This window comes from Acomys minous (genome assembly GCF_964271855.1).
Source record: "Acomys minous genome assembly, chromosome: 8".
Classification (NCBI taxonomy): domain Eukaryota; kingdom Metazoa; phylum Chordata; class Mammalia; order Rodentia; family Muridae; genus Acomys; species Acomys minous.
The window spans coordinates 126,725,321-126,737,091 of NC_140489.1; the positions used below are offsets into that span (position 1 = coordinate 126,725,321).

Consider the following 11,771-nt stretch of genomic DNA (forward strand, 5'->3'; position numbering starts at 1 on the left):
CCTTTGCTCATCTTTAAATTGCATTATTTGAATTTTCCTCCCAAAACAGGGTTTCTCTGTGTAGCCTTGTCTGTCCCGCACTCACTTTGTAGACCAAGCTGGCCTTGAACTCACAGTGATCTGCCTGCCTCTGTCTCCAGAGTGCTGGGATTACAGGCGTGCACCACTGTGCTCAGCTGCATTATGAGATTCTTACTAACTTATTTAGATTATTAGATCCAGCTGTTTTGAGAGAGGGAGTGAATTTTATCAGCTCGAATCAGCTAAACACAAAGAAATTGCCCCCATTTCTTATATGCGAGCATCCATGTTTTTGTATGTATATGTGGAGGTCCAAGGATGATGTCAAGAATAATCCTCCATCTTTATTCTACCTCATTCATCAAAATAGTGTCTAGTAATCAGCCTCAGAGCTTGACAACAGGAATAGTCTAGCTAGCCATCCTGTTTTGAGGGTACCCTGTTGGCCCTGGGCTAGGGCCACATGCTCACCCAGCATGCAAGTGGCTTTCTGTGCTCCTTAGGATTGTGTGGGTAGCACTTCAACTGCTGGACCATCTCCCCTGTCCAGTGTTACCTTATTTTACACATGATAATGCCCAGTGATCAGTGAACAGCTCTAGCCAACTTTGACTCCAGAAGCCATGCTCTTCGTTCTAGTCAAGAAAGGACAGGAAAGCCAGGTGTGGTGGCGCACACCTTTAATCTCAGCACTGGGGGGAGGTGGGGTGGACAGAGACATGCACATCTATCTCTGTGAGTTCGAGGCCAGCCTAGTTTACAAAACGAATCCAAGACAGCCAAGCCTACACAGAGAAACCCTGTCTAGAAAAACCAAAAAACCAAAAACAAAAAACAAACAAAAAATCAAGAATGGGCAGTGAAGCTGGAGAGGTGGTTAAAAGCAGTTGAATTAAAAGAATTAAATGCATTTGGTAGACACATGCACATAAAATAAATGTTTTTAATGAATGTTTTTAATGAACAGTGGTTCCCTGAACGAACGTTTTTTCTTTCATGTACACACCTGTTTTTTTTAAAAAAAGATTTTATTTATTTACTTTATGTATATGAGTGCTCTATCTGCATGTACACCTGCATGCTGGAAGAGGGCTTTAGAGGGTATAGATGGTTGTGAGCACCATGTGGTTGCTGGGAATTGAACTCAGGACCTCTGGAAGAACAGTCAGTGCTCTTAACCGCTAAGCCATCTCTTCAGCCCCCTACACCTGTTTTTTTGTTTGGTCTTTCGAGACAGAGTCTCTCTGTGTAGCCTTGGCTGTCCTAGACTCGCTTTGTAGACCAGTTTGGCCTCGAACTCACAGCGATCACCTGCCTCTGCCTCCCTAGTAAGGGCGTGCGCCACCACTGCCCGGTGTCCTCCCAACTCTTAAGACTAGCATCTTGCCCCCACTTAATGAGTTTCAGCATCTCTCCTCCCCTCCTCCCAATCAAACTTGCCCGCCCCTACGTTCCTTGTCTTAATTTCTCCCCTGGCGCCAGCAGGTGGCGACGAAGCTCCCGGTAGGGCGCTCTATCTGGCGCGCACGCCTCGGTGGTGTCGGGCTAGGCACTTCCGGGCGCGGATCCAGGTGAGCCAGGGTCAGCCGGCTGTCCTCTATTGCCGGGGCGCCGAGCACGGGGGCGAGCGTACCCAGCTGCTGGCCAGGTTCCCACCGGAGGAGACAGAGCCGCCTGGGTCCCAGCGTAGCTCGGTGGGGCGTTCACACCACCAGGGGTGCTGGGGCGACGACGACGTCCCTCGGGTTTTCTGTGGCTCCTGGGCGCCCGGAAGCGGAGTGTGACTCCTCCCCGTCGTCTCCTCGGTTCCCGCTAGGCGGCGCCGTTTATACTCAGTCCGGTTTATCCGCGTGGCTGCTCCCTCTTGCCCCCTTGGGAATGTTGAGATAGTCCGGAAGAGAAGTCGTTAGAGTGGCCTGTCAGGGAGCAGTCCGCCCACCTCCCAGGCTGTGGCTTGACAGCGTGAGATCGCCTGGTTGGATATGCGCGGGCGCCTGTGCTCACCTCCAGAGCCGCAGTCAGTAGGTGCGGAGTGGGCTCCAGGCTGAGATCCGCAGTCCCAGCGTCGCTCCCTCGGATGGCTAACAGCCAGTTGACTATGAGCTGTTGACGTCCCCGGCGTTTATAGCAGCAATGGTTGCTGGGCGTTGTTTTGAGGACCAAAATGTCCATTCTTTCTTTGCACCACAGTGAGCATCTCCCTTTCCTCTACCAGGATGCAGAAGGCCTCTGTGCTCCTCTTCTTAGCCTGGGTCTGTTTGCTTTTCTACGCTGGCATTGCACTCTTCACCAGTGGCTTCCTTCTCACCCGTTTGGAGCTCACCAACCAAAGCAGCTGTCAAGAACCCCCAGGTGCTGGCTCCCTGCCCTGGGGAAGCCAAGGAAAGACGGGGGCCTGCTGGATGCCTTCTCGCTTCTCCAGAGTTGTGTTGGTGCTGATAGACGCTCTGCGCTTTGACTTCGCCCAGCCTCAGCGCTCACGGGCGCCTGGGGAACCCCCTGTCTCCGTGCCTTTCCTGGGAAAATTAGGCTCCTTGCAGAGGATTCTAGAGACTCAACCCCACCATGCCCGGCTATACCGGTCTCAGGTGGACCCCCCCACGACCACCATGCAGCGTCTGAAGGCTCTCACCACTGGCTCGCTGCCTACCTTTATTGATGCTGGCAGTAACTTTGCCAGCCATGCTATAGTGGAAGACAATCTCATTAAACAGCTCAACAATGCAGGTCAGTATGTGCCCCCTTTGGAAGCCAGGTGTATCTGGGCTTTTAGACGCCGGGCGCAAGGTGGCGCACGCCTTTAATGCCAGCACTCGGGAGGCAGAGGCAGGCGGATCGCTGTGAGTTCGAGGCCAGCCTGGTCTACAAAAGCGAGTCTAGGACAGCCAAGGCTACACAGAGAAACCCTGACTTGAAAACAACAAAAACAAAATGAAGAAGGAGAAGTAGTAGATCGGGAACCTGTGCTTAGGGTGTCCAGTTATGTGTTTGGCTATGGTGTAGGGAAACAGGTGTAGAAATAGATGAGACTGGGCTGGAGAGATTGCTCAGCTTCTGAGAGTACTGATTGCTCTTCCAAAGGACCCGGGTTCAGTTCCCAGCACCCACATGGCAGCTCACAACTGTTTGTAACACCAAGATCTGACACCCTCACATAGACATACATGCAGGCAGAATACCAATGAACATAAAACAATACATAAAAAGAAATAGATGGGACCTTGCTTGTGGAGAGCTCAAGAGATTTCTAAACCCTGTCTTGAAACCTCCCCCGCTCCCAAAAAGGATTTCTGTCCTTGGTGAAGCTTCTGATTCACACAAATTGTTGGTTTAACCTGTGAGAGCTCCCAAGTAAGGAAGAAATGAAGTCAGGAGTCTCGGCTTGCAAGTGTGGAGGAAAGAGCAGGGGTGTCACAAACAGCTCAAGGGCAGAGCATGGTGTACGCCTTCAGCCCCAGCATTCAGGAGGCAGAGGCACAAGGATCTCTGTGGTCCCGATTAGCCTGGTCTATACAACGAGACCCACCTAAAAACAAAGGAACAAACATGTCATGAGATGCCCTAAGGATGTCGGCTCGGTTGGTCATTCTGTAGTAACGGGAGGGAAGGGTCTAGAGGGAACATGGCTGTCAGAGAAAGCTGCTTTTCTGAGCCAGGGGTTCTCTGTGTAGCCTTGGCTGTCCTAGACTTGCTTTGTAGACCAGGCTGGCCTCGAACACACAGAGATCTCCCTGCCTCTGCCTCCCCAGGGCTGGGATTAAAGGTGTGCGCCACCGTGCCCAGCTCAGAGAAAGCTTCTAATGGGAAATTTGAGGTGTGTACTCTGGGATGAGTGGTTGGGGTTTCAGTTGGGTATGTACACACGCAGGCACACAGTGTATGTGTGAGTTAACAGGCCATGGCACAACCTCACCGCGTGGGTTCCGAGTACGGAGCTCACTTTGTCAGGCTTGGTGGCAGCACTTTGCCCACTGAGCTGTGTCACCTGCTCTTCCCTTCGTTGTCTTTTGTTTTCCTGTTTTGTTTTTTTCCTAAAGACTCTTCTTTCAGGTTATCCCCGAGTTCTGTGGTTCTCACAGGAACAAGATGCTCTCTGAGTTCCCCTCTTGTCTCTACAGGAAGACGGATCGTCTTCATGGGAGATGACACGTGGGAAGACCTCTTCCCTGGAGCCTTTTCCCAAGCTTTCTTCTTCTCCTCCTTCAATGTCAGGGACCTGCACACAGTGGACAACGGCATCCTGGAACACCTCTACCCGACCCGTGAGCGTGGGGGAAGACGGAGAGTTGGGGTGCGGGTGAGGGGGTGGTGGGAGGGGAGTCCATGGATTAGTGCAGCAGCCTGGGCGTAGAGGAATGTTGAGGCCTGGCTGGGGCGAGGCGTGGGTTTTACTGCCCTGTGGACAGCGGTGCGTGGGGCGTGCTGATTGGGCTGGGGCGAGGCGTGGGTTTTGCTGCCGTGTGGACAGCGGTGCGTGGGGCGTGCTGATTGGGCTGGGGCGAGGCGTGGGTTTTGCTGCCGTGTGGACAGCGGTGCGTGGGGCGTGCTGATTGGGCTGGGGCGAGGCGTGGGTTTTGCTGCCGTGTGGACAGCGGTGCGTGGGGCGTGCTGATTGGGCTGGGGCGAGGCGTGGGTTTTACTGCCCTGTGCTCAGTGCTGTCCCCTCCACAGTGGACAGCGGTGCGTGGGACGTGCTGATTGCACACTTCTTGGGTGTGGATCACTGTGGTCACAAGCATGGCCCTCATCACCCTGAAATGGCCAAGAAACTTAGCCAGATGGACCAGGTGATCCAGTGAGTGGGGGGAGATATTGGCTGGGGAAGTGGGTTTATGTTCGATGGGGGAAAAAACTTATTTGGAGACTCTTTCCTGGATGAATTCTGTCTATGTATGTATGTGGGTTGTTTTGTTTTTGTTTTGTTTTTTGTTTTTTTTTTTGAGACAGGGTCTCTCTGTGTAGCCTTGGCTGTCCTGGACTCACTTTGTAGACCAGGTTGGCCTGGAACCCACATCAATCCACCTGCCTCTGCCTCCCTAGTGCTGGGATTAAAGGAGTGTGCTACCATGCCCGGCTGTGTGTATGTGTTTTGAGACAGGGTCTTATTGTGTAGCTCTGGCTGACCTGGAAGTTGCAGTATAAACCAGATGAGCAGACTGAACTCAAACTCACAGAGAGCCACCTGCCTCTGCTCTTTTTTTTTTTTTTTTTGAGACAGGGTATCCCTGGTTGTCCTGGAGGTCACTCTGTAGACCAGTCTGGCCTCGAACTCAGAGATCGCCTGCCTCAGTCTCCTGAGTGTTGGGATTAAAGACGTACGCCACCACTGCCCAGCAGCACTGAATTATCTTATACAGTCCTTTCCCATCATCCTTTTTGAATAAGTCAGTGTGTAGCTCTGGACCACAGGGTTATGGAACATAGGTGTCTTTTTTTTTTTTTTTTTAAGATTTATTTATTTATTATTATGAATACAGTGATCTGTCTGTATGTACACCTGCATGCCAGAAGAGGGCATCCAGTCCCATTATAGATGGTCATGAGCCTCCATGCAGTCACTGGGAATTGAACTCAGGACCTCTGGAAGAGCAGGCTGTGCCCTTAACCTCTGAGCCACCTCGCCAGCCCGTAGAGATGTCTTTTGACAGAGGTTTAGACTCTCTCTGTTCATGGACGTCCATGGGGGAAGGGGCAAGTGGGCCCCCGAGGAGAACCTTTATCTTCCCCCATCCTCTTGACACATTTCTTTTTTTTTTTTTTTTTTAAGATTTATTTATTTATTATTTATACAATGTTCTGCCTGCATGTACACCTACACACCAGAAAGGGCACCAGATCTCATTATAGATGGTTGTGAGCCACCATGTGGTTGCTGGGAATTGAACTCAGGACCTTTGGAAGAGCAGTCAGAGCTCCTAACCTCTGAGCCATCTCTCCAGCCCTTTGACACATTTCTTGACCCCCAGGGGACTTATGGAACGTCTGGAGAATGACACACTGCTGGTGGTAGCTGGTGACCATGGAATGACCATGAATGGGGACCATGGAGGGGACAGTGAGCTGGAGGTGTCAGCTGCACTTTTCCTGTACAGCCCCACAGCCCTCTTCCCGAATGCCCCACCAGAGGTGAGTCCCGCAATGCCCTACTTGTGGTCTCCCTGCGTTGTGATTCCCACTTCTGGTCTCCCTGCATTGTGACCCCCATTTCTGGTCTCCCTGCATGTGATTCCCCACTTCTGGACTCCCTGCGTTGTGATCCCCCACTTCTGGTCTCCCTGCATTGTGACCCCCATTTCTGGTCTCCCTGCATGTGATTCCCCACTTCTGGACTCCCTGCATGTGATCCCCCACTTCTGGTCTCCCTGCATGTGATTCCCCACTTCTGGTCTCCCTGCATTGTGATCCCCACTTCTGGTCTCCCTGCATTGTGACCCCCATTTCTGGTCTCCCTGCATGTGATTCCCCACTTCTGGTCTCCCTGCATTGTGATCCCCCACTTCTGGACTCCCTGCATGTGATCCCCCACTTCTGGACTCCCTGCGTTGTGATCCCCCACTTCTGGTCTCCCTGCATTGTGACCCCCCACTTCTGGTCTCCCTGCATTGTGACCCCCCACTTCTGGTCTCCCTGCATTGTGACCCCCCACTTCTGGTCTCCCTGCATGTGATCCCTTTATCTTAGATTGCTCAAACCATGACCTGGCCCCACTCTCATTTCTTTTTATTTATTCATATGCATGTGAGATGTGTGTGTATGGTATATACACACACTGTATGTGCTAGTCCACATGCTCGTGCGTGCAAGGAGCCAGAGGACGTGGGACACTCTATCACTCTCCACTTTGTTCTACTGAGACAGGGCCTCTCTCTGACCCCGGAGCTAGTGTAGTGGTCCTGAAGGTGCTCAGCGTGGTGCTAGGTTACAGGCATGCACGGGCACACCCAGCGTGCTTACAAGGATTCTGTGACGCAGCAAATGCTCTTCCCCACCGAACCATCTCTCCAGACACTCCCTCCCACTACTCCTTACCTAGGCCTGGGCAGCCCACTGATACCCGTCTGTTTCCTTCTAGGAGCCAGAGGTTATCCCTCAGGTTAGCCTGGTGCCCACGCTGGCACTGCTGCTTGGCCTGCCCATCCCGTTTGGGAACATCGGGGAAGTGATGGCCGAGCTCTTCTCAGGCGGCAGTGACTCACAGCCTCAGGCCTCTGCTCTAGCCCAAGTCTCGGCTCTCCTTATCAATGCCCAGCAGGTGGGTGAGAGGACTCATGGGTAATACCCTTCCCCTCACTTCCATCGTGCCAGCCTTCCCTTTCCCCGTCTTGGGTAGGATTTGAGTCCCAAGCTCCGGGTACCTCTGTGCACGCCCTCCCTCACCTCGCTGCCCTTTTCTGCCAGGTATCCCGATTCCTTCAGACCTACTCAGCCTCGACTCAGGATCTCCAAGTTAAAGAGCTTCACCGGCTGCAGAAGGTCTTCTCCAAGGCTTTGGCTAGCTACCAGCAACTTCTGCGGAAACCCCAAGAGGCCGAGGCCACGCTGGGCACCCTAACTGCTGACCTGCAGCAGTTCCTGCGGGGAGCTCGGGCCCTATGCATCGAGTCCTGGGCCCGCTTCTCTCTGGTCCGAATGGCGGGGGGTGCTGCCCTGTTGGCTGCCGCCTGCCTCCTCTGCCTGCTTGCATCCCAGCTGGCGGTGTCCCCAGGCTTTCTCTTCCGACCACTGCTGCTAATTCCTGTAGCCTGGGGCCTCACTTGGGCCGTACTCTATGCTGGACTCTTGGTAACTACTGGGTCAAAGCTGGATTTAGTGGCTCTAGGGGCTGTGGCTGCAGCAGGTTCACTCCTCCCTTTTCTGTGGAAAGTTTGGGCCAGCTGGGGTTCCCAGTGGTCCCTGGCGCCCCTCCTTCCCGCCCCTAGACCTGTCCTATTACTCCTGCTTATTCGCTCGGCCACCTTCTTCTCCGATAGTTTTGTCGTTGCTGAGGCCAGGGCCACCCCATTCCTTCTGGGCTCTCTCGTCCTGTACCTGGTTGCTCAGCTTCACTGGGAGGGCCAGCTGCTGTCACCTAAACTGCTCACAGTTTCCCGCCCCGGCTCTTGTGCCCCAACAGGCCCCCTACGGCACGGTGGCACATACACCCTGAAGCTTGGAGTTGGGTTGCTTTTATGTACAAGGCTAGCTGGGTTCTTTCACCGCTGCCCTGAAGAGACACCTGCTTGCCACTCCTCTCCCTGGCTGACCCCTCTGGCATCTCTGGTGGGAGGTCGAGCCAAGAACTTGTGGTATGGAGCTTGTGTGGGGGCACTGGTGGCCCTGTTAGTGGTTGTTCGCCTGTGGCTTCGCCGCTATGCTAATCTCAAGAGCCCTGAGCCGCCTGTGCTCTTTGTGCGCTGGGGGTTGCCTCTCATGGTCCTGGGCACAGCTGCCTACTGGGCCTTGGCGTCAGGGGCAGATGAAGTACCGCCACGGCTCCAGGCCCTGGTTGCCAGGGCGACCATCGTGTTGCCCCGGGCCGTGGTGGGGCTTGCGGCCTCCGGCCTCCTGCTTCTGCTGTGGAGGCCTGTGACGGTGCTGGTGAAGGCTGGGGCTGCTGCTTCGAGGACCAGGACAATCCTCACTCCCTTCTCAGGTCCCCCTACATCTCGGGCTGATCTAGATTACGTGGTCCCACAAATCTACCGCCACATGCAGGAGGAGTTCCAGGGCCGCCTGGAGAGGACCAAAGCTCGGGGTCCTGTGACTGTGGCTGCCTATCAGTTGGGAAGTGTCTACTCAGCCGCAGTGGTCACGGCCCTCACCCTCTTGGCCTTCCCACTCCTGCTGTTGCACGTGGAGCGAGTCAGCCTGGTGTTCCTGCTCCTCTTCCTGCAGAGCTTCCTCCTCCTGCACCTGCTAGCTGTGGGGACGCCGCCGGTTGCCACCCCCGGTGAGTAATCCAGACCTCAGCCCGCGGCATCTGGTCCCAGGGAGTTGTTTCTTACTCTGCAGAGGGTCTCATGCCCTGCTTCCTCCCTTATCCCCGTTGCCGTGCTAATCCCCCACCCCTAGGAGAGGGAAGATGTGGACGGACTTCAGGACCCATTTCACAGAGAAGGAGAAATGCTGCCACCCGTCTGAGTGTATTCCCTGATTTCTCAGTTACAAAAGTGATACGTTATGAATATATCAAGGGACAGTGAGCTCTTTGTGAGAAAGAAAGAAGTTGAACGCTGCGGTCTGTGATAGGATCTGCAGCACCGAGGGGATTAGAGTAGCAATGCTGAGCTGCTGAGCGTAAGGAAGGGCGGGGCAGAATAGGACTGTGCGGAAACCCGCTCAAGTAAGAGGAGTAGCTGCCCCTACAGCAGCAGGCTGTAGGTCAGAGAACAAGAGGGACACATGTGTATCTTTTCTCCCAGGTCCTTTTACTGTGCTGTGGCAGGCAGTCTCAGCTTGGACCCTTTTGGCCACCCAGACCTTCTACTCCACAGGCCACCAGCCTGTCTTCTCAGCCATCCATTGGCCTGCAGCCTTCGTGGGATTCCCAGAAGGCCACGGCTCCTGCACTTGGTTGCCCGCTTTACTAGTGGGCGCTAACACCTTCGCCTCCCACCTTCTCTTTGCAGGTACCTCTTTGCCTTCCCTCCCTAATGTCTGTTTACTCCAGCATTTGCTAGGTCAGGGAGGAAAGACTTGTTGGCTTTCGGCCTTAAGCCCTTGGCAGCCCGAGCCAACTAGGGTGGTTGGGAACCGGGGTGGACTGGTCCCAGGGTCCTCCCGTGACGCTAGCCACATCCTCCCCGGAGGCAGTAGGTTGCCCACTGCTCCTGCTCTGGCCCTTCCTGTGTGAGAGTCAAGGGCCAAGGAAGAGGCAGCAGCTCCCAGGGAGTGAAGCAGAGGCCAGAGTCAGGCCCGAGGAGGAGAGCGAGGAGCCACTGATGGAGATGCGCCTCCGGGACGCTCCGCATCACTTCAGCGCAGCCCTGTTGCAGCTGGGCCTCAAGTACCTCTTTGTCCTGGGAGTCCAGGTGGGTCCGGGAAAGGTGACACAGCTAATGACCTTCCCCCAAGCGTGCACTTTACACTCTTGCCTGGTTTCAAGTACCTTGGGAAAGATCCTTAACGGAGGTTCAGCTCAGCGACATGATTGCTCAAATTCAGATGTCAAGCAGCAGATCTGAGACCTGGCTTGGGTCATTTCTTCTCTGCAGTGTAGATCCGGGCCCTGTTAGTAGCATTTTAGCTACTGGAAAAGCTGAGGGGATGGCCAGGATCATTTTCCAGACTGTGGTCTGGAGGCGGAAGATGTGTTACTGACATCTTCCTGTGCTAGGGGACAGGGCCTGGGTGTCAGCATTACAGATGGATGAGTCAGCGGTTGGACCAGGACAAGAACTGGGTTTCCTAACTCCTAGCCCAGGGTTTTCCCAGTGGCATACACTGCCTTCGTCCTCTTCTCGCCTGTCACGGTGCTCTACAGCAACCTCTCATTGCCTTCTTCCCCGAAAGCGACTGCCCCTCCTCTCTTCCTTTAGATTCTAGCCTGTGCCTTGGCAGCTTCCATCCTCCGCAGGCATCTCATGGTGTGGAAGGTGTTTGCCCCCAAGTAAGTGGGTTTGCTTGAGAGGAAATGGTGTGGAGGGACAGACTTTGAGGAAACTATGGATGGTCACAGTCGACAAGGTTTGCCTCTTTAGGGAAAGGGAACAGACCTATTGTCTGTTCTGAGACATTCCATTGCCCGCCACAGGTTCATCTTTGAAGCTATGGGTTTCATCGTGAGCAGTGTGGGACTTCTCCTGGGCATAGCTCTGGTGATGCGAGTGGACTGTGCTGTGAGTTCCTGGTTCAGGAAACTAGTCCTGGCCCAGCAGAGGTAGCCCAGGCTTTGCGTGTTGGCGCCTGGCCACAGAGAGAGCTGCAGACTAATCCGGCCTAACCTGTGCTGGTGCTGGATCTTCTGCAAGAGACTCAGACGTGCCTCTTCCCACCACGTGCCAGAGCCAGCTTACTCTGGGACGTCATCACCTGAGCCTGAGCCCTCGCTCCTGATTTGGATGTGTCTGATGGACAACAGGGGCAGCCACGAAAGTGGAATAAAATCAATGTAAAGGTGTGTGTCAAAAATGTGGAGGTGCTTGCCACGTCAGTCTCTCCTCTCACCAAACATGAATACATAGGTCGTCTTAGGCAAGGCTTGCTGTACTAGAGAATCTAGTCCAGGTGTACAAAGCGAGTCTAGCACAGCCAAGGCTACACAGGGAAACCCTGTCTGGAAAAACCAACTAGCCTACCCCCACCCCCACCCCCACCGACCCAATAACAAGAAAAACAACAACAAAAAGATCTCATTATATAGCTCTAGTCTGGAACTCAATGTATATACTATGCTGGCCTTGAACTCACAGAGGTCCACCTGCCTCTCAGTGTTGAGACTAAAGGTGCAAGTCACCACCCCTGGCTAATGGTTTTCTTGTATGTCCTTCCTGTGCCTCTTGTCTATCTGACCACTCACATGTCAAGTTTAAATTGTGAGGTTGTCCTGAAAATGTCCATTAGCAGACTTGGGAAGAGGGTCTGAAGAGTAGGGCTGGGTGCATTTGAGGTCAGGTCAGGAGGAGATGGAACTATTGGACGGCAGATGGACAGATGTTAAGACTGAGACAGCTCGGCACAGTGGCACACACCTGGGTCCCACACCTGGGTCTCACACCTGGATCCCAGTACTTGGAAGGTGTAAGCAAGAAGATAAAGAGCTCAAGAATGTC

At 53.9% G+C, this 11,771-nt stretch overlaps 1 protein-coding gene across 2 annotated transcripts; it reads left to right on the top strand.

The window, feature by feature from the left end:
• The first annotated feature begins 1,464 nt into the window (after positions 1 to 1,464).
• Positions 1,465 to 11,130, top strand: PIGO (phosphatidylinositol glycan anchor biosynthesis class O). 2 transcript variants are annotated; one of them, XM_084791284.1, is made up of 11 exons: positions 1,465 to 1,592; positions 2,237 to 2,748; positions 4,140 to 4,283; positions 4,693 to 4,816; positions 5,988 to 6,147; positions 7,094 to 7,273; positions 7,420 to 8,950; positions 9,423 to 9,629; positions 9,814 to 10,031; positions 10,539 to 10,609; positions 10,754 to 11,130. In XM_084791284.1, the coding sequence occupies exons 2-11, from the start codon at positions 2,238 to 2,240 to the stop codon at positions 10,881 to 10,883; spliced, it is 3,276 nt and encodes a 1,091-aa protein (XP_084647410.1). In that variant the 5' UTR covers positions 1,465 to 1,592; position 2,237; the 3' UTR covers positions 10,884 to 11,130. The 2 variants fall into 2 exon arrangements, with proteins under 2 accessions (XP_084647410.1, XP_084647409.1); XM_084791283.1 differs by lacking the exon at positions 1,465 to 1,592 and having other exon boundaries at positions 1,599 to 2,748.
• Positions 11,131 to 11,771: the final 641 nt, after the last annotated feature.

Excerpts from the sequence above, each read along its gene's own strand:
- PIGO (XM_084791284.1), top strand. The coding sequence starts at position 2,238 with ATGCAGAAGGCCTCTGTGCTCCTCTTCTTAGCCTGGGTCTGTTTGCTT. Across the intron at positions 4,284-4,692 it reads GGAACACCTCTACCCGACCC|TGGACAGCGGTGCGTGGGAC; the intron begins GTGAGCGTGGGG and ends TCCCCTCCACAG. Across the intron at positions 10,032-10,538 it reads TCTTTGTCCTGGGAGTCCAG|ATTCTAGCCTGTGCCTTGGC; the intron begins GTGGGTCCGGGA and ends CTCTTCCTTTAG.